The sequence below is a fragment of the Dipteris shenzhenensis genome, chromosome 5 (genome assembly GCF_047967505.1).
Source record: "Dipteris shenzhenensis isolate YYH24624 ecotype China chromosome 5, Dip_SZ_1.0, whole genome shotgun sequence".
NCBI lineage: Eukaryota > Viridiplantae > Streptophyta > Polypodiopsida > Gleicheniales > Dipteridaceae > Dipteris > Dipteris shenzhenensis.
The window spans coordinates 57,389,590-57,417,135 of NC_141600.1; the positions used below are offsets into that span (position 1 = coordinate 57,389,590).

Genomic DNA, 27,546 nt, shown 5'->3' on the forward strand with positions numbered 1-27,546 from the left:
CGCAAATGAACAGTGAACTAGATTATGCTTCTGTGGATTGGTTCGCCCAGCTTCTTGGTGAAAAAGAAGCATATACAAATCTAGATGTGACATCTCTAAGGGCTGATCAGCGGTCTTGAGGAATTCCGGCCTGTTTTGGACAGGCAAAATGCTTCTATTATGAAGCAGCTTGACATATCTTCTAGCGCCTTGGATTCTGTGCACGTGCATGTTGTGTTCACTTAGCATGCAACTGCATGCAATGGATTCACTGCATATCGAGGACACGCATGGTTGTTTCTAGTTTGCATGCGTGTGTTGTGAAGTCTTGTTTAGCAACCTGACAAGTGTCTTGGAGTTTTGTATGCTCATGTGTGATCTAACAAACCATGCATTAAAAGGGTTTGTATGAATGAAAGCTCATGTTCCACTTATGAATAAGAGCTCATGTTCCACCGTTCTTCGATATTGATGAGAGGTGCATAGTGCATGTTTACTTCACTTCACTACAGGAATGGACACTCGTTCCTAACCCATGTTTTTACTTTTACTTTGTACTTTGGTTGACATGCAAGGGCAGTCATTAGTTAAACATATTCGTGGCTTGCATGCAGCACTCTAGTGCATGAAAGGGTGCCATGAGTGTTAGTACTTCGCCCTGGTATGGCCTTGTAGCCTAGTCCTAGGACCCAGTCAACCCTTAGGTTGACTTCAACCATATGGTTGACTTTGGGGTCATATAGGCCACCCCTTGGTACTTTTTCAGTATCCATTTGCAAGTACTTCATGTTCCTTCAGCTTGTTGTTTGCTCCCTTGCACTCCACTCCCATTCCATTGCTTCCCGCACCCAACATGGTATCAGAGCGAGTTCTCTTGTTCCTATCTGTCTCCCCCCTTTCTCATTACTCAGCCTTCCATTGCTCCTACCTGCCATTTTGCTCCAGTTCAAAACTATGCCTCATTTTGTCACCAGAAATCTGTTTTCAAGCAAAAAAACGGACCAGCGGCAGTTTTTTGACTTTTGTGGTCCGATTTCGACGTTTTTTGAAAATTTCTGAGCTGCTAGCATAAAAACGACCTTGTCCCACACCATTTGGGCCAAAAAGAAATCGTTTGTACAATTGTATGGATGTCCATACAGCCGTACGAACACCTGCGCCGCGCTGCCAAGAATCTGTGTGACCTGTCAAAAGTTGATTTCAAACATTTTTTGGGGTATCATTCGGACCTTCCTCCAGTCCAGCTCTAGCACCATTTGGCTGAGATTTGCTTCCTCTTGCTCAAATTTGCATGTATTTTCCCTATTTTGACTCCATTTCAACTCCGACGTTGGGGATTTTGGATCTATTGTTGGCAGGTTGCGGGATGTTTTCAAATTTGCAGGTTATTTTGTCACATTTGCCTAAATAGTAGTGACATTTGGATACTTTGATATGAAATTGGGGGGTTTTCAGTGATATTGGCAAGAAATTGCAGCATGTTTGGTCACATTTGCAAAATTACATCTTATTTTGAGGCTTTTACCAATTAGCCCTGTTTTTGGCATCATTGCCCTCTCTGATCTTTTGCTAGATTTGCTGATATTTACAGCATTCTTTGCTTGACACAGAAAAATTTGGGTTCTATTTGCATTTGCCTATTGATTTGGGCTATTTGTCCTTCGCAGTTTGTGGGATTCAGCCAACATTTGGGACTGATTCACCTCAGATTTGCATTGGACAGATTTGTAGACATTTGCCCTTTGATTTGGGCTGGTCATTTGCAAGACAACTATTTGCAAGGGGGTCCTTTGATTGGACATACATTTTCTTGCAGGTCATTTTCTGGGACAGCTTGTGCATATGCTCAGTGTTTGAGCAGCCATTTGGCATTGACACTTGCAGACATGTGCGCCACCTTTGGGGAATTGTATCTCGATCAGAGACTAGACCTGTCTCTTCATCATAGGCACTTGCTACCACCGCAGCCACTTATGCCACTTCTGGTTCATCTACCACTACTCCCTCAGTGCCTTCCGCTAACCCTCCAACACAAGAACAGATTCGTTGGGATCAGCGAGATACACAGGCACATGCAGTGATTGCCATGCAAGAGAGTTGTTTACCTCACATTCGTTCTTGCAAAATCGCCAAGGCTGCACGGGACACTCTAACCAGTCTTTATCAAATACGCAATGAGGCCAGAGTTGCTTATTTGCGCAGGCAACTGCCATTATTTGCGCAGGCAGCTTGACAGTGTTAAGATGAATGAAGGGGCCAGCATGGATGCCTATTCGACATAGGTCAAGGACTTTTGAGAGCAGCTCATCAATGTTGATGAGATTGTACCAGACTTAGAGGTTGTGTCCACCACTCGATGGACTCCCCATGACTCATATCAGGGATTTGCTACAACACTTAGACTAGTGGCCATGGGCAATCCTAACCACTATTCTTTTGATCAGCTTGTTTCCCTACTCCTACAGGAGGAGCAGAGTCGTCAAAACAAGGCTGCTTCTACTCATGCAGATCAAGCCTTTGTTACTGATCATAGGGGCAAAGGAAAAGGGGGGGGAAATTACAGCAAGCCCAAACCTACATCTGGTACCTCATCCTCTTCTTCTCCTACTGATGGAAACAAGAAGAAACGCTGCAATTATTGCAGGAAACCAGGTCATGGCATCTATGAGTGCCGGAAGCATATTGCTTCCAAGAAGCAGCAGCAAGGACAAGGACAACGACAACCGGGCCTACAAGGTCTTGTTGTCACAAATACTCCAGCTGCTAATGCCACAAATACACAGACAGCCAATCTTGCTCATGATGAGTGGGCATTTATTGTGGAGTGTCATTATAATCCTACTCTGCATGATTCAGATTTTGCAGCCCCACACTGGTACTTTGATAGTGGTGCTTTTAAGCACATCACTTCCTGCAAAAATCTCTTTCACACATTTGGTGAAGTTCCATTTCTTGTCATTGGTACACTAGTGTACATGTCCATGTTGGTGTTCAGTGGAGGGAAGTATGTTCTAGGGGTACTCACAACATTTGCCGGTAGTGGGACTGTACCCTGGTTGAGATGGTGTGGTGAAGTGTGAAGTGATGTTGGGAGGACTGGAGGTTGGTCTATAAGGAACTCATCGGGATGAGTGTGTGTAGTTCCAGCCCTTGGTTTTCCGCCTCATTCACCCCATCATCATGGGGTGATTCAAGAGGGGGCTACTGTGGTTGGTAGTCCTCGTGAAAGGACACGTTTCTCCGTGGGTAATGCATCCCAGGATCTCTCATACTACCAATTGTTGTGATAGGCATCGATGTTTGTTCAGGTGGGTACGATGAAGATCCTCTTGGCATACCGTAGAGTGGAGCTTGCTCTTCTAGGATGCGTTATGCCGGCGTGGGTTTTGTCTTGTATTGAGCGGCGAAAGGAGTGGTTGCGGTCAACAAATCAGGCCTTGAAGTTTCCCCGTATTGGTATTGCGTTCTTGGAGGGGGGAGTAAGGGAATTGTGTCCAGGCTCATAGCTTCAATTATGGGTGAATGAACTGTCACCCTCACGTCTACAGGTCTTCTAGGTTGGTTGGTTAGGGGGTTAACCCTTTCTGATAGATCAAAGGATCCTAACTTACGGGACAGGTAGTACAGATTCGTACAATCGCACAGATTGTACAATCGCGAGCTGGAGCTGTACCGACGAAAGCTTAGAGCAGGGAGTAGAGAGCAAGTACGGAAGTAGGGAGCAAGTCCGGGAAGGAGAGCTGCTCTGATACCAAATGTGAGAAAAATGGAAGCAAGAGCAAGAGTGAGCAAGAAGAGAGTGAGCTGAATGTAGGTCACTCCCAAAAATGGACTAAATGAAGTTTAGTACAATCAAAGAGATGAGGGTTTTGTCTAAGTGACAAAACCCTATCTAATCACAAACTGTAGTTAGAGATTAGACTGTGGTTAGGGGGAAAAACTTTTAAGAGAGAAAAGTGCCCCTAACCCACTTTTTACATTACATTGGCCGCTGCCTAGAATATAATAAAAATTCTAACACATGGGACAGCTATGGCGCTGCAGAACTTCCTTTGGTCCAGCTCAGATGGAACGCACATAGGGTGGACTGGACATTATAGATCCAGAGATGCAAAGCAGATCCCTCTTCGGCAAGTTGGTGGTGAGAGGCCTCACCTAGGAGCTGAACCCTGAAAGCTCCTCCTCCAACGAGGGCTTCTAGAAAACACTTCTCGCACAGGAGGTCAGTAGCAGTAGTCCTATAGGTGCATCTTCTTTGAGGCTCCCTTGACAGGGAAGGGTTCTCTGCTCTCTACAAAATTTCATAGAGATTGGCGGGCGGACTCATTCGAACTAGGCCTTCTTGTAGAGAGGAGTTTGAGTGACAGCCACCACTGACGTTGGCACTCGAAGGTCAGAGACTTGCAGGGGCGCATGCTATGCTAGCGGACCCACATTGGTTGGGCATAGTGGGATAGTGGACCAGCTCGATTCTTTGGGGCTTGGCGGTAGCTTCCCAGAGAGATGGAGGCCCGCAACTAGGCTCTTTCTCACCCTACGAGGAGCGCAGGTTATTTTTCGCACACGTTAATACCGCTCAGGATGCGCTTCTTTCATGAGACCCTCGGATCTGGTCAGTCTCAGTTTCATAGGATAGGACCTAGAGGCTCGCTACAGGCAGAGACAGAGTTAGAGGATGAGTCAGAGGTGGACTATGAGGAGCTAGACTGGCAGAGGATCGGGGTAGTGGGCCACCTGGGCAAGACTTGGTATATTGATCCCACCATAGTTCTATCGACCCCGAAGGGATCAGTGTGTCGCCTGTGGCTTTGGGGAGGGCAGCGACATTCAGTGGGATCCAGAAGAGTGATTCTCCCGAGACCCAGGGCAAGAACAAGAGAAAGTTTTTTAATGCAGCTTCTAGCACCGGACAAGTGAAATCCTTTGATTCTCCTTCTCATAAGAAGCAGAAATCCGCTAAGGGCAGCAAGGAGCGCTTCCTCCATTCGCTTCGGCTTCAAAAGGAAGGACAATGCTTTATTTGAGAGGAGCATGGGCATACCCGGGCTGATTGTCCAAAGAGACCCAGAGCCGCACCAAGACCTTTACTGAAGCTCAAAGGACCACCTACGAAGTCAAATACAGCCGCTTAGACTAATTTGACAGGTATTTGTGTCAATGTCCTGACACGCCCTCATTCTTGTGATTGTTCTTTTAATAGTTCATTGTTTGGCCCCCATGATCTCTATCCGGCTTATGGTGAGATCCAAGGGACATGGGTTCACATTCCTTTTGACCCCGGTAGTTCTCACAACTTTGTTAATCACAAACTTGTGCAGAAGCTACATCTGATTATGACACTTAGTGATCACACCTACGAGGGGCAACTTCCAGCTGGGAAGCAGCTTTGGGATCGCAAGGTGGATCGAGGATTCAAGCCTATGAGGATATTTTGGAGTGCTATTTTATATACTTGGATCATATAGAGTTGTTGTTGGGCATTGAATGGTTTAAAACCCATGATGTGTCCGATTTGATCAAAGAACTGCCAGTACACTTGCCTCCAAAACAGGAAGTAGATCATCGCATAAATTTAGTCCCTAGTTCTCAGCCTATAAGTATACCACCTTATAGGATGAGCCATTTATAGGAGGATGAGTTAGCAACTTCAGGACTTCCGTTCTTCTGAGAAAGAAGAAGGATGGTTCATGGAGAATGTGTGTGGATTATAAAAGATTGAATAAAGTCATGGTTAAGAATAAGTATCCTCTCCCTCGTGCTCATGACTTAATAGATAGATTGGCTGGAGCAAAGTATTTCACTAAGATTGACTTACGTACTAGCTACCACCATATTCGTATTTATGTAAAGCATATTGAAAGGACAGCCTTTCGGAGTAGGTATGATCATGACGAGTTCCTAGTATTACCTTTTGGATTGACCAATGCTCCCGCATCCTTCCAACAAATGATGAATGACTTGTTCCAAGAGTTTTTGGGCAAGTTTGTTGTTGTGTTCTTCGATGATATCTTAGTTTACAGCTCTCAGGATTGTCTTAATTTTATTAAGATAGAATAAGATGTATGCTAAGCTTAGTAAATGTGATTTATTTACGAAACAGATCATTTACTCAGGACACAAGATTTCTAGCGAAGGTGTTAGCATTGATGAAGTCTGCAATCAAAAGGTTTTGACTTGGCCCATACCTCAGACAGTGAAACAACTTCGTTCTTTTCGAGGATTTACTGTCTTTTTGAGAAAATCAGTTCGTGATTATTCCAAAATCACGGTCCCCTTGACCAACGTATTGAAGGGTTGTGGCCGTAGGCCGTAAGTCTACTCAACCTATTACTTGGAATGAAGGTTAGAAGAAGCCTTTCCATACTTTGAGAAATTGTATCAAGAGTGCGCCTGTTCTAGCATTGCCTGATCATACCCAACCTTATGTGTTGCAGACCGATGCAAGTGATTATGCTATTGGGACAAGATTATTCCAAGAAGGTCGACCTCTAGCTTTTGAGAGTAAAAAGCTTGATGATAGTCAATATCATTGGCCTACCATGGAAAAGGAACTTTACTGTTCCGAAATGATAAAATTTGTGTACTAGATGTGTCAGATCTTTGATCCAAGATTCTTCGGGAGTGTCATGACACACCTAGTGCAGGACATCCAGAGTACACAGGACTCTATCTCTTGTGTTTTACTGGCCTCAGATGAGAGAATTTGTTCAAAACTATTAGTAGGTTGCCGTACTTGTCAAGTGACCAAGGTAGAATGCGTTAGAAGCACGGGATTACTACAACCCTTCATATTCCTGGGAAAGTATTTCCATGGATTTTATTACGGGATTGTCACAAATGCGCAAGGGTCATGATTCCACATGGGTTATCATGGACCACTTGACAAAGATGGCTAGATTTATATCTACTAGATCCACAACGACTTAGTTCGCTCAATAGTTCGTTGACCAATTGTTTCGTCTAAATGGGTTGCTGGCTGACATAGTCACTGATAGGGACTCTAAGTTTACGAGTGAATTCTGGACACGTGTCTTTGATAAGTTCGATAGCCCTCTTAGTTTGAGTTCCTCTGAACATGCCCAGTCTGATGGCCAGATGGAAGTTATGAACCCACTTCTAGAGGATATGCTTTGGGCATATATTTCCAAGAGGCAGTCATCATGGGAAGACTACTTAACCATGGTTGAATTTGCTTATAACAGTTCAAAGCATTCTAGTATGGTTTCAGTCCTTTTATGCTTATTTACGGATTTCAACCTAAGTCTCCGATAATGGTCGGATTCAAGGGTTTCAAGAATGAAGCTGTGAAAACATTCTTGCAAGACATGTAAGAGATGTTGCAGTTTGCCAAATAGTCTAGTTGTATATGAACTGGATTTGCCTCCTAATGTAAAGATTCATCCAGTCTCTCGTGTCAGTAGACTCAAAGAAGTATTGGGTGCTAAGGGTCAGGTAGTTACTCCTCAGGAACTTGGAGGTTGAAGATTTAACCTTTATACTGCATGACCTTAAGAGTATTCTTGGATTTCGTGAACGTCAAGTTAGAAATAGGATGACAAGATCAAGTGGAAGGATTGTGTCGAGGAGTATTCTGTCGGAGATATCATAGCCAAAAAGTCTGTGAGATGTATTGTACGAGAGATCTAGTAGTTGTTTAATGTGTGAGTGACTTATCCCATATGCACTTGGTACTTGAGTGTGACAGTGTGTCAAGCATATAAAGGCTTGTACTTCACTTGTCTCATTTGATGATGATGATGAATGAATAAAAGCCTTCCATGGTGTCTACATTTGAGTATCATTTCTTCTCTCCCTAGCCTCTCTCTCTCTCTCTCTCTCTCTCTCTCTCACATGTTTCCAACATGGTATTAGAGCAGGTCAGTCCTGCCCTAAAACTTTTCAAACGTTTGGAACCTCTAAACATTTGATTGTGACTATGACATGAACCAAGAGCTTGCTTCCAAAAGGATCCAATCCAAATGATCCATTTGGACAAAAGATTGAAAAAATATCCCATCAAGGTATTCAACACATGAATCGCAATGCTGTTAATATGCAAGTTTTAGGACATATACATTGATAATGGATAGGCATATGAAACAATAACATTCACTGTTGCACGCTAAACATCCTCATGTTATAAATCCTCCCGATTGGCAGTCTTCTATCTTTGACCATGTGTAAATAAAAGGGCTACGAGCTAGGCGCTGAACAAAGAAGCAGCATAGGATCAACCTTTTCGGAAAAGAAGCGAAGACCCTTATCTGGATAATCTGCTTCATAAGTTTCCCCTAGTAGAGGGTTGAAAGGTTTACATGCACGGCCTTCTGTGGAAGCATACCCTGATACTGCAAATGCAGCTACATTCAATATCTGCATTAGCCGATTCCCCTGAAACAGCCCAAACCATAGTGTGTGAGAATATATAGCTCCAAAAATTGGAGAACATTTGACAAACACAACTGCCTGAGAAAATGAAGCCATCTCCCAACATACACAAATTCAATAATTACAGAACCAGGTGTCACAGCACACTGCACACAACATCAAACCCTAGCCCTTGAACAACCTAGACTTGTATACCCTTGTTTTTTTTGTTGTTGCTAAAAGAACCTTTTATTAAGAAAATTGTGCATTCATAGCTGTCCGAAGGGAGACAACCACTACTCATGAACTAGAAGAGACTTGTGTGCGGGCGCTCACACAGCTTTTAGACAGACAAAATACAAAACAAATCTCACCCATCAATACCAAAATCAGCTTGTACATCGAGTTAGTTCACACAAGGATGGTACAATAGACAGACACTAGGATGGTAAAACAGACACACTCCAATATAAGGAATGTTTCTTTGATGAGAGACACCGAAGACAGTTTGAATCATTTCCCTCAGAATAAATATAACAAGATGCTAACCCAACTATTTCATGAATGCATTCTGCAAAACCATCAATGAATACTTCAACAGCATCATTTTGAGATAACTGTTTCTAAATTTCCTCCAAGGTTATCTCAATCAAGGCTAGACTTTTTATCTTCTGAAGGTAAAAATCAAGAGTTTGCTTGCTTTCGCTATGTTCGTTGTACCTAATTATTCTAGTTCACACAAGGATAGTAAAATCAAGACACACTCCAACACAAGGAATGTTTCCTTGATAAGATATACCGAAGTCAGTCTAAATCATTTCCTTCCGGGTAAATGTAACCCAGAAGATAACAGCAATTATATGCATTTACTAAAACCATCAATAATATTTTAACACCAACATCTTAAGATTACTGGTTCTAAATTCCTCCTGACAACTAGATTTTTTAATTAATGACGGTAACATGTCATGAGTTTGCTTGCTACCTTCATTGTGTTTTGCTATGGCTAGTTGCCGTAATTATTCAAGGCATTCTGTGGCTCTCCATAGACAACTCCACCAAGAAAGAAAGAACACCAACTTGAACCTGCTTGCATAACAACTTGGGCTTATAAGTCCCACTGGGAGGTATCAATTTTTTAAATTGAGAAAAGAGGCATAGCCCTAAAAGATGTTTGTTTGTGTTTTTTGACACACTGCCGTGTACAGTGGCTTCCTGCATGCTCACTCTCCTTGTCCCATCTTCCTCGTACTTGCTTCCTTTACTCATCTCCACTCTCTCCTCCCACTCTCAGCCTTTCCTGCAAATAGATTGCAGATAACTCTCGTAAGCGCAAGTAGCTTGCAACGTGGTTCAAACAGCCCATAGATGCTTTTCTACAGCCCTGGCCTCTTTTCACAGCTTCTTGCTCCCCTTGCCCCAAGCAGCTTCCTACCTCTCTCTGTCACAAAAGTGATACCCCAGATTGAATGGACTCAGAAGATATGCTTTGTGTCCTCCAACAAGGGACACACACCAAATTAATTCTGAAGGACAAGATAGCAAGAAGCAAAGTTCTTAAGCAAACCAACAAATTCAGAGGTATCCAAGATATGGATCTCAGAGAAGCTCACCCCAATTCAACTCAAGATAAAAGCCACAGAATTAGCTAAAGTGAAGGAAGCTCGCAAGAAAGGTAAATGGGCTGTTTACAGAGATGGAAAAAGCACTCATTAGAGACTTCAAATCCAAACCCAAAGACCCTTAGTCTTAAACTGATGTAATGAAGGACAACTTTATCATAGTACTAGAATTTAGATATGTGCTATAATAACCTCGAGCTGAGATGCCATGTGTACTCCTCGACCCTCTGGTTTATCCAGATGTTGTTACTCTTTTTTGGTGTGTGCTTTTGTCCCATAGACCCGTGAGGTCTTCAGAGGATGTTAATATATCTTTCTTTCTTTCTTTCTCCTGTTTTTCTCTCTCTTTTCCCCTCTCACTTCAAATCTCATCAATTCCTTCCTTCTCCTGTCCAGCTAGCAAACCTGGGTAAAACTGTATAATGTCTCCTCTATTGGCATTTATTCTTCCGTTTCTTCTTGCTTCCCCTCTCTGTTTGGCAAACATGCCTGGATTATGCTTTCACCCAATTTCTGTAGAAACATCTCTGTTGGACAGGGATGATCGCTTACATCAGAGATACACTTCGTTAAGCTAGCCATGTAGAAAACGCTTATATCTGCATGTGGCTGGGAGGCTTTTCAAAATTAGTACAAATGAACAAACCTGGCACTGATGCAAAAGGCCCAAATGGTAGCGTGGCCTTTTAGCAAGACAAACCTGAATTGAACCAAGGAAAGAACCTAGATGTGTGTTTAGGGACACAATGCTGATTCAAAAGAGGAGTCTGATTACTCCCCCCAACAGTGATAAAGACTCGTCCCCACCACAAATCTGCATTGACATTAGGGTACAATCAGACCAGTATCATACATTTGTAGTAACAACCGCTAATGTGTTCATGGCTTGGATTCTAGTTTTTGGCCACCTGAAGTAAGCTCTGCATGTAGCTACATGGAATGTGAAGGGGACTGCACAATAGGAAGAACAAGCTCAGATCTGTTTACAGAGGCAAGGTCCAATTTGAGAGAGGACCCCTCAAACTTGACAGTTAAGATTACCAGGAAATCATGGATTCGACCTTTATGGCAACCAAATAAACTATGCATGTAGCAATTTGAATTGAATGGACTGCACAACAGGACAAAAGGCCTGTCACAAGAAATCCCAAATAAAAAAACATAGCAAGCCTTAATCGATAATCAGTCAATGCTCTTCTAAATTACCAGCAAAGGCTCCCCGTCATTGGGGGGATGATAGAGTTTATCCCACACACTGAAGTACCTGCATCCCAAGAAGTGCCCATTGGCTGTCGCATGTTCAGGACTATTAAATTCTGTAGGAGACATTGAATACAAGCAAAGTTTGGAGGACCTTGACAACAGGATTTCTTGAGATAGACTTTGGAGTGTAGTTTATAAGTAGGCATTTCAAATGTCAGAAACTCTGCAGGATAAGCATAGGAAGCCCTTACAAGATGTAGCTAGCTGAGAGAGAGAGCTTCTCTTGGTTGAGAAAAATTCGAATCAGATCCAATGGTAGAAAGAAAGAAAGAAAGAAAGAAAGACAGAAAGAAAGAAAGTTTATTAAAGTCTTTGGAAGACCGATGGGTCTATGAGACTCTGAAAATCCTGATACAACGAGCTGTGGTAGTGGAGCTACTAAACGAGCATCCATACCAATGCAAAATGAAAAATGCAAAATGCAAAAAATGCAAAAATGCAGAATGGCAGTACTAAGTGCTAAGTACAACATAGTCATGTCGATGGTCGACTATATATCAATCTAGGCATCATCATCAATATCATCATCATCCCCAGCAACAGCAAGATATCAGGATGGATGAGGCAGTGGAGGCATGAAGTCGGCAATAGAGTGTTGTCGGCCACTCAGAGGTGCAGTCCTGGCACGTCTCCTGGTCATAGCTCTGCGTCTAACCAGGGCTACTGTGACCCCCGTCGGTCGGGCTCCGACTCTAAACAAGGAGGGGATGTCTCCAAGTGTGATCTGTGTGTCAACCCTCTGTCTGAGCTGTCGGGTCACGGGCTCCGGGTCACGGTCATGTCAAGGCCTCCTCTCGTTGGGGTCCATGTGATCTAGCTGAAAGAACTCCGTGATAGAGCTCTGAGAGGGATCAACCGAGGAAGAAGTCTGCTCCTGTCTCCGTGCTCGGAGTATCCTCTCGCGGTGTCTAAGTGCCTCATGAATGAAACCTGCTAAACACCGCTGGTCTGGGTAGGAGAGAGAACGGGCTAAGATCCCATAACTATCCCTGAAGAGGCAGTGGAAACGTCCTCGGATCTCATAGTACACAGGACACCTGAAGATGAAATGCTCCTCTATCTCAACCTCCTGTATGTCACATAGTGTGCATATGCGCCGCTCCCTGGGTAGTCGCTCTGCTGTGCCGCTCTCGATCCGAAGTCTATGTGAAGAGACCCGGAACTGCCCAAGAGAGATGCTCATCGAGTGGGGTAGGTGAATCTGTGTGTATCCTGGTGGGTCAATGAAACCCTCCGCTGTGATATGTAAGAAGTGATCTCTCTAGAAGCTAAGCTTCATTGGGAGTTCACTCGGTTCCAACCAGGTCCGAAAAGTGTGTAGCTGTAGTAGATCCTCACGGATAACCTGGTTGACCTCGTGTGATAAGAGGGGAGAGAACGGAGCATCCATGCTATACTGGAAGGGAGGTAGTCTATCCATGTGGAGCCTCAGTCGCTCAAACCATCTCTCTGTACGTGCATACCAGCACCTCTGATAAACTCCTGCTGCAAGTGCCATAGAAGAGGATAGAGCTATCCATGGTAGCTTGCTACGCCCCGAGGTATAATCCCCATATTCCCTAACTCGGTACAGATATGTGATGACCGGAAATGCAGCATCTAGCTGTAAAGGGGGTGACCCAAACTCAGCCTGAATGATTTGGTGAGGAACGGATGACTTACCACGAATTATCCGTGATAGCATGAGAACCTGTAGCCGCTCCACACAGGCCCACTCTGTATCCGACAAGCCTCGCCCGCAACAAGGGCTGCCGTACATCCCCACTGGGCGAGCCAAAGAGTCAAAAAGCAATCCCTTGGTGCATGGATCCTGAAAGTATGAGGGGAAGCACTGCCTCTCTAGCCTCTACTCAAGTGTGCCTGCATCGCGGGTCTCATAGTCAAGCTTGGTCCAGAAAAGATAACCCCAAGATAAGTGTATGATGAAACTATCTCAACAGATGACCCCGCAAATGTGAACTGCTCCTAATGCATGATGGCTCGAGATGTATTGAAGATCATGACCTTGGTTTTACCCAGGTTGACCTTCAAATCATGAGACAATTGGTCATTTTGGCAGTAGAGAAACAGTTTTGCTAGATGGCAAAACTGTTTCTATCTATCAAGAGGCCCTTGATTCAACAATGCCCAAAGCCTCAAAGTAATTCAGGCATTGACATGCAGAAATTTCGCGATGCCTTGATTGCATGAGTAAGCACAAATGTAAGCACGAAACCATCTACCAACATATATCTAGATGAAATCATGACCATGCCCAAACTCATCCTTGTGCCGCTTCAATTTCATGACAGCCACTCACAAGGTTGAAAACCATAACTCAATGCATAGTAGGGACTAGCTACCATGACATCCCCACCAACAGTCACCAACGCCCAATAGTAGGTGTAGACCGTAGTATAAGCATATGGGTGTAGAACATAGTGGGACCAAGGTATAGATAGCCAAAGGTCAAGATCGCTAGGAAGGATGGAAAATGGGCAGTATATCGTGAAAACCAAAAGACCCTTGGTCTTAAAATGATGTATGGCTGTTTGTTGTCTTATCTTTAGACTACAATGTAGGATCATAAAATAAACTCCAAGTCGCTTTATGCACTCCTTGGGAGCTGCCTTGTGCGGATGTATTAACTGTTTTTTTGCTGTCCCATAGACCTGTTGGTCTCCCATGGACATTAATAAGCGTTCTTCTTTCTCACACATACATACTCGAGCATCCATTTATACAAAGGTCTTTGTACTAAGTTTCTATTAACACTCAGAATGTGACCAAGGCTAGGACCAAGGAGAAGGCTAATCAAAAATTCATCCACATTCTCTTCATTCAAGCTACACAACTGCTTGTGCTACGTACATGCATTCATTCACAGGAGGTGGAGCACTCCGTGCATTTCTTCTTATAACGGCTCTAGTATCTCTATGTATGGCGCGCCGGCTTGTTTTCTGTCTACATACGCTCGAGGTGGAGCACACGGGCTCGAGTCTAGAGATAGCCGGCAGATAAGAGAAGGACCTTGTGGTTAGATCAGAGGACCACACCATTGGTGGGACTCTGGATCTAGCTCTTTTGTATTGTGTCCATAGTTTTGGACGGAAATATGAGTTTTGGTGTCTTCTATATCTGGCTGGTTCATTGTCTATTGATGAGTCTGCACTATGTGACGCACATTAAGTAAAGAAGTTTGTGATTCCACACCCCACACCACACTGTGTGAGCTCCTGGGCATTACTATAAGTCTTCCGCTGTGCGTACCCTCTGTTGGGTAATTTCTAACATGGTATCAGAGCCCAAGTAGGAGGCTCACAGGTGTGGGAGCCTGAAGGCAGGGACCTTGCTCAAGGACGACCTTGATTCAGAAGCTCTTGGGAATCGACTTCCACGACTGGAGGATTGTGCCCTTGCGAGAAGGAGGGTGACTCAGGTTCAGTCAGGTGCGTTTAAAGTTCGCGGTCCAAGTTATTTGGAGATGTACTTTTGTTGCAGACCTTGCCAAAGGAAGGACGGGTTGAAATAGACCCTCGGAGCATGGTGCCTGGAAGACTCTAGGTTGTTCACTCATTATGAGGGGGACAACTGGAAGATCGTGACGGCTGGATTGCTCGAGTTCGAAGGCAGGAATGTGACGGAAGATGGTGGTGCCAGGAGGTGCTACCAGAGATGGACCTGTGTACTAGGATGGTGTGCGGAAGCGGAACCGGACATGGTGGAGCAGGAGCCACTGGATGAAAAGCCAGGAAAAGATTTTGACACCAAAAGGTTCCAGAGGACTACGACCAGGGAGTTACTAGAGCATCTTCATCGACGTCTTGGCATTGGGCCGAGATGTGTCGGTGAGAGGGGGTGTTGGAAAGGTCACCTCCCCATCTGTAAGCCCCCTAATGATGAGAGCGTGGGGGAGGGAGACCTAGGGCAGGATGTGCCCAAAGAGAGATTACTTGGATGTGTGGATCTGGGACAGATCTGGAGCATTCATGGTTGGCGGGGTGTCCCAGGTAAAAGGCACGATGACATCAGCAATGTACGGAACAGTACGGTGCTGCATACGTGGCTGGAGAGAGCCTGGCAGAGGGCAGAACCAGCAGGGAGAACAGGCGCTGACATGGCAGGGGATGGGGCAGCACATGGCAGCCCATATGGAGGGCTGGTTGGGCTGGGCAAAGCCAGCCAACCAGGCCCTATCTAGGGCTGGCCAAGGGCTCAGCCCCTGCATAGAATCGTGGGCCAGCAAGCCCTGAAAAGAGAGCCCAGGAGGGCGATTTTGTGGGGCCAGTAAAGGGCCCTATTGGGGCTGGTTGGGCTGAGCCAACCAGGTCGGTTGGGCCAGCCAACCTGGTCTGTCCAGTCGGCCCAGATTGGGACAGACTGGTCCGGTTTCTCAGCAGGCCTTAGGGCCTATATAAGGAGAGGCTCTTGGCCTCATTCATCATCCAGCAAGTCAGCAAACATAGGAGCAGCAGGAGCAGCAGAAGCCTGATCTTTGGGCCTACATCCAGGAGGCAAAGCAGGGCCAGAGTTGCTGCAGACTGAGCTCACTTGGGGCTGAATGAGCCTAGGCTGTCTTCTAGGGCAGCAAGGTGCTGAGATCATCATACCTTCTGGAGCAGCCATTCACAAGCAGGTTGGAGCTGTGTGCTGCAGACAAACCTCGGCAGGGGCTGCCCACCTAGGTTGATTCAAAGGCAGTAAGGTGGAGAAGAACACACTGGACGGAAAGTCTACAGACGCTCGAGGTGGAGCACGCGGGCTCGAGTCTAGAGATAGCCGGCAGATAAGAGAAGGACCTTGTGGTTAGATCAGAGGACCACACCATTGGTGGGACTCTGGATCTAGCTCTTTTGTATTGTGTCCATAGTTTTGGACGGAAATATATGAGTTTTGGTGTCTTCTATATCTGGCTGGTTCATTGTCTATTGATGAGTCTGCACATCTATGTGACGCACATTAAGAAGTAAAGAAGTTTGTGATTCCACACCCCACACCACACTGTGTGAGCTCCTGGGCATTACTATAAGTCTTCCGCTGTGCGTACCCTCTGTTGGGTAATTTCTAACATTAGCCCTCCTAGGCTCGACCGTATGAACACTGGATTCAGGCTCCACTGGATCTTTACCTTTCTCTTCACGAGATGGTTTGGTAGACATACTATGTACCATTTTCCTGAGCTCGGATTGCCCTACATTTGCTTGTAACTGTTGCGCTAAAATCTGTTGCAAGGCATCCTCCAATAAGGCAATTCTACCAGACATTGTATGGCCTAGTGGGCGCGACACCTGCGGGGTCGGCCGGACTCCCGACTCTACGGGATCCATCCTAGAAGCCTCTTCTTCTATTTCCATTTAGGTTGATGGGTGTTTTTATAAAAAAATAAATAAATAAAACACCGCTTGAAACTGTATTTACAAATCGGAAGTCCGACTTCCAAATTTACAGTTAACCAGGCATATATCACACTGTAACCAAAACCACTTTTCCCTATGCTAGGGAAACTCCTGCGATCTGAATTAACTTAAACACGGAGGCAAATAAACTTAGAAGGCATAGAAAACTCCCACGCCATTCATGTAGCATAGAGAGATCAAGTTTTTTTCTGTATTTGAACCAGATGAATATTCCTGTTGTGGCTCAGCTACACCCTCGTTGGGGACCCAAAACACCCCAGCTCCCACTTCAATAGTTATCGTCTACTATTTGCATAGTGATAACCGAGATCCCCAAATAAGAATTATCACAAACAAGTCCCGTGACCACACAGTAATCCTCTGCAGGTAGTCATAACTCCAGTAACCTCACCAGAAACCAACTGCAACAGGGAAAATGCCCCCTCGAATGTCTATTAGTGTTCTTGCCTGCCTATGTAAAGCTTCGTAACCTCCCTACATAGGTGTCGTGAAGGTTTATGATATGGCTTCTTCACACAATCTCCGTGATAGTTAAACGCAATCAAAGGCAACACCAGGGTGGTCAATCCGATGGCGAAGAAGACAACCTATGCAGCTATTGTAACGCACGAACTTCGCACAGTAATTGAACCACGAATCGAATGCTCCAACCATATAATATTCCGCCAGCCCGTCACAACGCCAGCCAATCAATCTGCGTGCCACAACTAGTTCTTCACACGATGCCAAAAAGCCCTGAAGGTACCAAATTATGAACCTGCGGTTGTACGCGATTGCCTCACTATTTCTTCTATCACCAAACTGCTATACATAAACTAATACCACCGAAATCACGATATAATTACACAACTTGCCCGTGCTCACAGGCTCCTGTAATCCCATCTTCCACATCTTCATTCAACGATGAAAATCACTGAAATATTACGGTCAGCTAGTCCTGAGGGTAACAATCCGTAAACTAGCGTGTGCGCAACTCTTAGCTTTTTCTCTGAATCTCGTAAAACAAGATCCCCGCTCCTTTATTGGCTTCCCGGTAGTAGCACGCTAAGGCTTAACGAAGATTCAGATCAACAACTCAACGTTCCGCCACGCTCTGTCTGCTGAACACCAAAGCCCAAGATCTCTCTCAATTCCCCTTTTCCCCATCGCCTACAGCTCTGATACCAAATGATACGTAAAATCTGTTTAAACCTAACATTTTCTTCAATCACGGGCATAGGCACCTGGATTATCCTCCCAGCCAACCTCGGTCGTAGTAAGCTCTCTATATATTTTTGTTACGTGAAGGCTCCTGCTTACAAAATTCCACCAAGCCCCAAAATTCCCTAGATGGATCTAGTATGCCACATGTCTTCATTCTAGGGTCCCTTCTTAATGCATCATTTACCCCTCTCTTGGGATATCATTGAAACCATTTGCCCCCTGGCACATTTCATGCATTTAGGCCCCTTAGCCTTAGATCCACCGAGTCTAGTGCCATGTCCCCCTCACGAAGGACCTTAACCTTGATTCCTTTTTTATCATTTACGTGAAGCCCAAACAAATATAATACAAACATTGATCCTTTTAAGGAAAATGTCGACTGACCCTTCCGAGGTCATGTTGCCTCAACTTGAGCGTAACAGAAATGACCTCGAATCAAAAAAATAATATCACCGAAGGTTTTGCTCTCGCCCGCAGCATATAATGCCCTCTCGCCGCACCGCAAAGGGCGTCCCAATCTGAGACAGTGCACTCTTGTACGTTCCGGCTGTGCTACCTGCAGAGATTTGCTCCCAAACTCGAAAAAGGAAAGCAACACTGATCCTCTTACCAAGACACCGCGAACTTGGTTTGCTTTCTTGAGCTCCTTACCACGAACCGAGCTCTGGTACCCCGCGAACTTGGTTTGCTTTCTTGAGCTCCTTACCACGAACCGAGCTCTGGTACCATGTGAAGAGAGTGGGAGAGAAGTAAGGAGTCTCACTTGCAGCTTTCTTACATACACAATGGAGGAATATACACAAAGGTGGAGGCTGAAAACAGTTTTCCTCTTCTTAGTTGTGAAAGCCAAAAGAACTCTCTTAGTACAAAAGAATAGGTGAACCCTATATGTGGGTCTCAAACCAAACTCAGCTAACTAAGGTGGCATACTAACTGAGCCACTAACTAGAGTACATAAAGATAGCTGTCATCCAGCTATTATTCATGGGCGGTGTACCAACCGCATCTGCAGCTAACAAGTCGGTGACATAAATGCACAACAATCACCCTGGCATATCATGAGTGGAGCTCAATATCTCAACACTGAGAAGCAGTTTTGGAATCACAAGGTCGACGAACTTTGTATCTGGATTCAAGACTACACAGCTGCTCTTACGTGCTATGTCATGCACTTGGAACATGTGGACTTGTTAATCGGAATAGAGTGTTTTAAAACCCATGATATTCGGATTGGATGGAAAGATCATACACTCTCTTTTTTGGACAAGGACACCCAATTTGGTATTCAATGTGATAATACTCCCTCTTCTTAGGGACCTATTGTATTTGCGATGTAGCTTCGCAATATAATAAACACTTCTCATTATGATGTGTATCAGTTGTTTTCATTCGGCTTTCTTCATTTGTTGTCTTTGTTAATAACAAAATAATTTAAGCGTGTTTGAACAACGTGAATTGAGAACGTTGTTAGATGATTTCAGTGATGTATTCCCTCCTCGACTGCCAGAAGGTTTACCTCCAGAACGGGTAGTAGATCATTGCATAGATTTAGTACCTGGGGCTCAACCTATTAGCATTCCACCTTATAGGATGAGCCAACTCGAGGAGGACGAGTTAGCTTCACAACTACAAGATTATCTGAATAGCTATATTCGCCCAAGTAAATCACCCTGGGGTGCACCTGTCCTCTTAAGAAAGAAGAAAGATGGTTCGTGGAGAGTGTGTGTAGATTATAAATGATTGAATAAAGTGAAAATTAAGAATAAATACCCTCTTCCTCACTTAGATGATCTGATAGACCATTTGGCTCGAGCGAAGTATTTCACTAACATTGATTTGCGTATGGGTTACCACCAAATCCATATCTATGCTAAACACATAGATAGAACCTCTTTCCGAACTAGGTATGGCCACTTCTAGCAAATGATGAACGATTTGTTCAGAGATTATTTGGGCAAATTCGTTGTCGTGTTCTGAGATGACATCTTGGTATATAGCTGATTGCTAGAGGATCACATTGGACACCTCCGGATTGTCTTAGTTATTTTAAGATAGCATAAGCTCTATGCCAAGATGAGTAAATGTGACTTCTTTATGAAAAAGATTTTTTACTTAGGACACAAGATTTCTTCCGAGGGTATGAGCATTGACCTAGATCGTATCTAGAAGGTTTTGGACTGGCTCATCCCTCAGATAGTGAAACAACTTCGTTCTTTCTTAGGATTTATGGTCTTTTTTAGAAGTTGCAAACCACTCTTAGTATGAGTTTCTCAAATCATGTACAATCTGACGGCAGAATCTGACGGCAGTACAGAGAAGGTTAACCAATTGGATGAAGATATGCTTGTGGCATATGTTTCTAAGAGACAATCTTCCTGAGAAGATCATCTCCCCATGAAAGAATTTGCTTACAATAGTGCAAAGCATTCAAGTACTGGTTACAGTCCTTTCAACCTAAGTCACCAGTTATGGTTGGGTTCAAGGGAATTCAAAATGATGCTGCAAGGACATTCTTGGAAGACATGCAAGAAATGTTGCAGTTTGCCAAGGAGTCTATAAGAAGTACCCAAGATCGGGATAGATTTTATGCTAATACACATCGTGTAAACTACTCGGTGCTTTCTATCAATTCAAACAACGGATTTTACAGAGGCATTTGAATGAGTTGATTGCAAGTTGCCAAACACATATACTTGAACTTAAGAGTTTGCAATTAAGCTGGAATTAAGACTTATACAGTTTAAACACAAAGTGACATCATTGGAGAATGCAATATGATTGAGGGGCCAAGACGGGCCCCCCCCCTTATCCAGGCTCACTTTATTCTTGAAAATGGAGATACAAGACCAAGGTGCAATGCACCTTCCAAACTGATGAACTCAGTGAAAACCTAGGACCTAGATACAAGACTCAAGAGCATATGTATAAGGTAGACAACAAAAAGGAGGACTCCAAGCTCAGATTTCAGCTCTTGGCTTGCCCAATCCACAAGGAAGAAGCCTGCAACAATCACCACTTACATCCAACATTAGAGACAAACACTAGTTTCTAGAAAGATAGTAGAAACAACATGAAATAGTGCTGTAAATGAGATAAACTTGACAGTACAGGCTCCCTTCGTGACTTGGCCCTTTTGTAGATGAAGTCCTTGATGCCTCTGAAGCTACCTTGGGTGAGGAGAGTGTGGAACTGGGGCTGGAATGAGAACAGCTTAGAAAAACAGCCTGTAGGCTAGAGAGAGAAAGCTTTTATGGAGTGATAGCTGTAGAGAGAGAGTGCCTATGCTGATCCCAAGGGAGGAGATGTAAGAGAGGAGCTGCTGCTGTTCCAGAGGTGCACAGAAAGGAAGATTTCTGCAAGGGAAATGGGCTGGAACAGTAGAGAGAGAAATTCTGCAGTAGAGAGAGAAAGACTGCAGCAGGAGAGAGAAAGGGGCTGTGGCTGCTCCAGGCTAGGTGAAGGAGAGAGGATGCTGCTGTTGTCCCAGAAGAGCTGAGAGGGGGCAGATTTTTGGAGAGGAGGGGCTGGAACTGTAGAGAGAGAATGTGCTGCTGTAGAGAGAGAAAGTGCTACTGAGGTGAGAGAATGGCCTGGGGAGAAGCTGGCTGCACCCAAGGAGCTGGAGAGGTTCTGCTGCATCATCTAAAAGGAGGGAGAAGAAAAGTGACGAAATTTTCATGTGTGGAATGAAGGGGAGAGGTCTTCTTTTATAGGCTCAGCCCCCCTCCTAGGCCTAGAGTGGAAGGTGGACACTTGTCCCAGATTTTTGGTGGGCTGCAGTCCCAAAGAGGACAGCCCACCACTTGCCCTAAATCTACCAGATTTGGGGCCAAACACTTGGCCTGCATGCCCTGCCACTTGCCATGCATGCTGCCACATGTGTGGGACAGGTGGACTGACCTGCCAGCTCAGATTCCAAGTGGCAGTCTGCCACGTGTCAGCTGCCACGTCACTCCCAAAAACCCTAAAATTTCAAAGTTGTCAGAATTTAATTTTGATCGCACACACGGGTTCCTAACAGCTTAGACTATCTATTGACGTACTCTAAGGTCATAATTGAGCCATACTGAGCTCATTTGTTTGTCGTCTTATCTTGTATCTCCATTACTCTTGGCATGCTGCCAGGCCCACACCCAAAGCTCAAAGAACATTCTCTTGAATGGTTCCTAGGTCGGTATGCAATCTGTGCATTTGATTGGTCCCATGTTTGGGTACTCAGGTGGGGTGTGGTTTCTAGATGTCCCTCTCAAAGAGAGGCCTTCACTCTTGTGGGTCACTAATGCCCATAACCCCAAGCAAGGGGGTCCACCCTCAAATGCTAGACCTAGTCCCCATTGTCCGTAACTGAACAGAAGGAAAACATTTCATTTCTTAATAAGCATACTATTGAAAAACAAAAAGAAATAGTACCAAGCAAGTGGATACATGTTGAAGCAGGATGACATTCCCTCCAATGTAAACTACTCGGTGCTTTCTATCAATTCAAACAACGGATTTTGCAGAGGCATTTGAATGAGTTGATTGCGAGTTGCCAAACACATATACTTGAACTTAAGAGTTTGCAATTAAGCTGGAATTAAGACTTATACAGCTTAAACACAAAGTGACATTATTGGAGAATGCAATATGATTGAGGGGCCAAGACGGGGCCCCCCCCTTATCCAGGCTCACTTTATTCTTGAAAATGGAGATACAAGACCAAGGTGCAATGCACCTTCCAAACTGATCAACTCAGTGAAAACCTAGGACCTAGATACAAGACTCAAGAGCATATGTACAAGGTAGACAACAAAAAGGAGGACTCCAAGCTCAGATTTCAGCTCTTGGCTTGCCCAATCCACAAGGAAGAAGCCTGCAATAATCACCACTTACATCCAACATTAGAGACAAACACTAGTTTCTAGAAAGATAGTAGAAACAACATGAAATAGTGCTGTAAATGAGATAAACTTGACAGTACAGGCTCCCTTCGTGACTTGGCCCTTTTGTAGATGAAGTCCTTGATGCCTCTGAAGCTACCTTGGGTGAGGAGAGTGTGGAACTGGGGCTGGAATGAGAACAGCTTAGAAAAACAGCCTGTAGGCTAGAGAGAGAAAGCTTTTATGGAGTGATAGCTGTAGAGAGAGAGTGCCTATGCTGATCCCAAGGGAGGAGATGTAAGAGAGGAGCTGCTGCTGTTCCAGAGGTGCACAGAGAGGCAGATTTCTGCAAGGGAAATGGGCTGGAACAGTAGAGAGAGAAATTCTGCAGTAGAGAGAGAAAGACTGCAGCAGGAGAGAGAAAGGGGCTGTGGCTGCTCCAGGCTAGGTGAAGGAGAGAGGATGCTGCTGTTGTTCCAGAAGAGCTGAGAGGGGGCAGATTTCTGGAGAGGAGGGGCTGGAACTGTAGAGAGAGAATGTGCTGTTGTAGAGAGAGAAAGTGCTGCTGAGGTGAGAGAATGGCCTGGGGAGAAGCTGGCTGCACCCAAGGAGCTGGAGAGGTTCTGCTGCATCATCTAAAAGGAGGGAGAAGAAAAGTGACGAAATTTTCATGTGTGGAATGAAGGGGAGAGGTCTTCTTTTATAGGCTCAGCCTTCTCCTAGGCCTAGAGTGGAAGGTGGACACTTGTCCCAGATTTTTGTTGGGCTGCAGTCCCAAAGAGGACAGCCCACCACTTGCCCTAAATCTACCAGATTTGGGGCCAAACACTTGGCCTGCATGCCCTGCCACTTGCCATGCATGCTGCCACATGTGTGGGACAGGTGGACTGACCTGCCAGCTCAGATTCCAAGTGGCAGTCTGCCACGTGTCAGCTGCCACGTCACTCCCAAAAACCCTAAAATTTCAAAGTTGTCAGAATTTAATTCTGATCGCACACACGGGTTCCTAACAGCTTAGACTATCTATTGACGTACTCTAAGGTCATAATTGAGCCATACTGAGCTCATTTGTTTGTCGTCTTATCTTGTATCTCCATTACTCTTGGCATGCTGCCAGGCCCACACCCAAAGCTCAGGGAACATTCTCTTGAATGGTTCCTAGGTCGGTATGCAATCTGTGCATTTGATTGGTCCCATGTTTGGGTACTCAGGTGGGGTGTGGTTTCTAGATGTCCCTCTCAAAGAGAGGCCTTCACTCTTGTGGGTCACTAATGCCCATAACCCCAAGCAAGGGGGTCCACCCTCAAATGCTAGACCTAGTCCCCATTGTCCGTAACTGAACAGAAGGAAAACATTTCATTTCTTAATAAGCATACTATTGAAAAACAAAAAGAAATAGTACCAAGCAAGTGGATACATGTTGAAGCAGGATGACACATCGCTCACCCAGAGAGGACTCTGAAGGGACGATGGTATATTTACGTATTCCCAAGGAATCCAAGAGCCAAAGTCGGCCATTTTGCGCTGGTTGGCTCAGCCCTTCCAGCCCTATAAATAGGGGGCCTCCAGGCCCTCATTTCACTCAGCCTCCCCAGCCTTCAGCACTCCAAAACAGCTCCCCTCCAGCGTCTTGTGTGCAGCCTTAACACCTCCGGAGTTGGCCCTGATCAGCCTCAGTCTTTGGCCTTCAGTTCAGCCTGTTCAGAAGGTGTATATGCAGCACCACTGTTAAGGATTCGAACCAGCAAACGGACTAAGGTTAGGGTACACATAAGAAAATCGCAGAATTTGCACACATAAGAAAATCACAATTGACATCCCTGATTCTTATATGAGAGGCTACGGCAAACAGTCATCTTTGCACTAAGATACAAAGGTTAAAGAACGAGTTCATACATAGGATGGCTACTGGTCACATGTACATGCCAAATGAGACGGCATTGTCATAGTGGTCCTAACCAAAGCATCAACGAAATCACAACTCTGACTAACAGTCATTCAGAGATCAGATCAACCCAAACGATGTGCTCCCACAGTGCTCGACTATATTGGCACATCTAAATAGTGGCATGACCTGCATAGAGTATAATAAACACCGTGAAGAGCTTGGAAGCATGTTTGAAACAAATCAACACTGAGACTAGGACAGCTTTAAGGGTGCCTCACTAAAGATGAGACTTTATCTAGAACTTGAAATACTTCTAACTGATTTCCTATTATACAATTACGACTATATGGGGTTCCTTTGTATAAAGTTGTTGACAAAATGATTTAAGTGAAACCAAAATTCTAAGCACGTGATGTTTTTCCCATGAGCATTCTAACCAAAGAGGTGACAGATTAATGCATCCAACAATGGTGAGTGCCTTTGTTTAACAGTGTACCAAAGAGGTGTCAGATTAATGCATCCGACAATGGTGACATAACACCCTCCTTAAAGAGAGTACCCGGATTTTGTCCAAGGTCGTCTTTAGCTAGCAACACCCAAGCTAGCTCTAGGGGGACGGGGCCTATGAGACTTAGGTTTCCGAGCCCCTAGACTGCACCATTTGGAACTGTAATGGCACCTTATGGTCAGACCCAGGGAACTTCTCGGAGTCTTATACAGGACGAGATATAGTCTTTTACACGGAGACACACCGGAGCCCAGAGCGTCCACTACCGATAGTCAGTGGCTACACATGGGAGCCAGCCTTCAAGGATGAGACGAGGGATACAGGAGGAGTCCGAGGATCAAGCGGGGTCGCAGTATTGTACAGGTCTTCCCTTGCTGGAGCCATCTCCATTGAGAGGAAGGACGCACACTCCCGATTCATGTGGATCTCGTTCCGACGCACAGACACCCGTGACCTTTTCATAGCAATATGCTACTTCCCGCCAGACACATCCCACTTCACCAGAGTGGCATGAGAAGAGGGTGAGACATCGCCATATGCACCCTTACATCAGGATATCCCAGACCTTTCAGCCCGCGGGGAAGTTCTCCTTATTGGGGACTTCAACGCCAGGACGAGTATGCGACAGGCACCACTCCTGGACTTCCATCATGCTGCCAGACATGGACCTAGACGGAGCAGGTATGACCAAGACCTCATCGGACCGACACGCGCCTATTACACCATATCAACACGCGCTCCTTGATTTGGACAGGATGCATGATCTCATGATCTACAACGGGCTCGACCTATGGCCCTCCTCAGGTGGTTTTACTTGCTTCCCACACGAGGGGGGGCACTAGTGTAGTAGATCACATCATGGGATCGCCTATCTTCACTTCATGTATCACCGACTTCACCGTAGCACCACTCCCTTCAGGAGTTGATCACACATACCTATTCTTCACTATCGCCACCCCACGCTTAGCCACACGACACACACCACATAGGAAGCACGACACCTACCACGACATACACTTTGATCACAGCCTCTCACCGGCCTACTCTGGATGCCTAAACAGACTCCTAATCTACATCGATCACATACCACTCATAGAGGACCGTGCTGCCCTGATTAGTCGCACACTCCACGCGGCTGCCCTCCAAATCTTTCCCCACACCACACAGTCCACTAGACCACCACCTCTTGGTTCTGTACCTTGCAACAATTGGTATGATGCGGAGTGCAAGGCTTATCGCCAACAGCTCTGACTTGAAACCAAATGTCACCTCCCGAACACACCAGACACGGTACGCAAGTACCGACGTCTCGTACGTCAAAAGAAGCACGCTTTCTTCGTCAAAATGAGGAGCAGCTGCTGTACATCTTGTACAACAACAACTCTAAGGATTTTTTGCGGAGATTCCTTGAGCGTAGGTCCCCATCACCCCTCATCGACACGAGAGTCTGGCACACGTATGCACACCATCTATATGATGTCCCACACCAGCCCACTCTAGACCTCATACACACACCTCGTCCCACCACTTGCACGTTGTTTACCAGAGGGGGAGTCAAGGACGTAACATTGAAACTGCACAATGGCCGAACGATCTAAGGATCACGAGGGGCTATGCACAGAGTTTATCGCATATGGGATCGACACGTTAGCCCCGATCCTAGCAAAGCTATTCAATGACACTGTTTGCCTTGGCTTCCCCCGCACTTGGACACTCAACACCATCACCCCCATCCACAAGGTAGGGGATCCCATGGACCCGAGTAACTACAGGACTATCATGATTGGACATGTGATGTCCAAGATCTATGCAGTTGTATTGGATGCATCGGTCAGCCTGTTCGCAGAGATGAGAGGGCTCAGAGCAGAGGGTCAGGCCGGTTTCAGGCGAGACCATGGGACTATGGATCACATACTCACACTCAGGAGTGTCATTGAGGAGGCCAGATCACGGAAGGAGAGGGTATACTGTTGCTTTGTGGATTTCCGCAAAGCCTTTTACACAGTACCTCGAGCTCGTCTTATCACACGCCTACAGACACTGGGATTTGATTAGGAGATCATCTAGGCAGTCATGGCACTGTATGAGAGAGTCTCAGGCCGAGTTTGTACAGGCGCAGGTTGGACAGATGAGATCCTGAGTACCATAGGGGTCAAACAGGGTTGTCCCTTATCACCGACCTTGTTTGGCCTCTACATCGATGAGCTTGAGACTTTCATGGGGACGTTCGGAGGAACCGGTTGCTCACTTGCCGGGATCATCATCAGGATTCTTCTTTATGCAGATGATGTGGCACTCTTGTCGTCCATACCCGAGGGGCTCCAGTGACACCTGGATGCACTACAGGCTTTTTGTTTATCCCATGATTTGGAGGTCAACCTTGGCAAGACCAAGGTCATGATCTTTAACACCTCTCGAGCAAACATGCAACGGAAGCAGTTTACTTTTACTTTGGGTGGGT

At 45.3% G+C, this 27,546-nt stretch overlaps 1 protein-coding gene across 1 annotated transcript in view; it reads right to left on the minus strand.

The window, feature by feature from the left end:
* LOC147902237 (oxysterol-binding protein-related protein 1B-like) overlaps positions 1-27,546 on the minus strand; it is a 94,121-nt gene that overhangs the window by 22,976 nt on the left and 43,599 nt on the right. Inside the window, exon 5 of the mRNA XM_087374797.1 lies at positions 8,215-8,370. Within this exon, the coding sequence (XP_087230923.1) occupies positions 8,215-8,370 (156 nt within the window). The remainder of the gene's footprint in view (positions 1-8,214; positions 8,371-27,546) is intronic.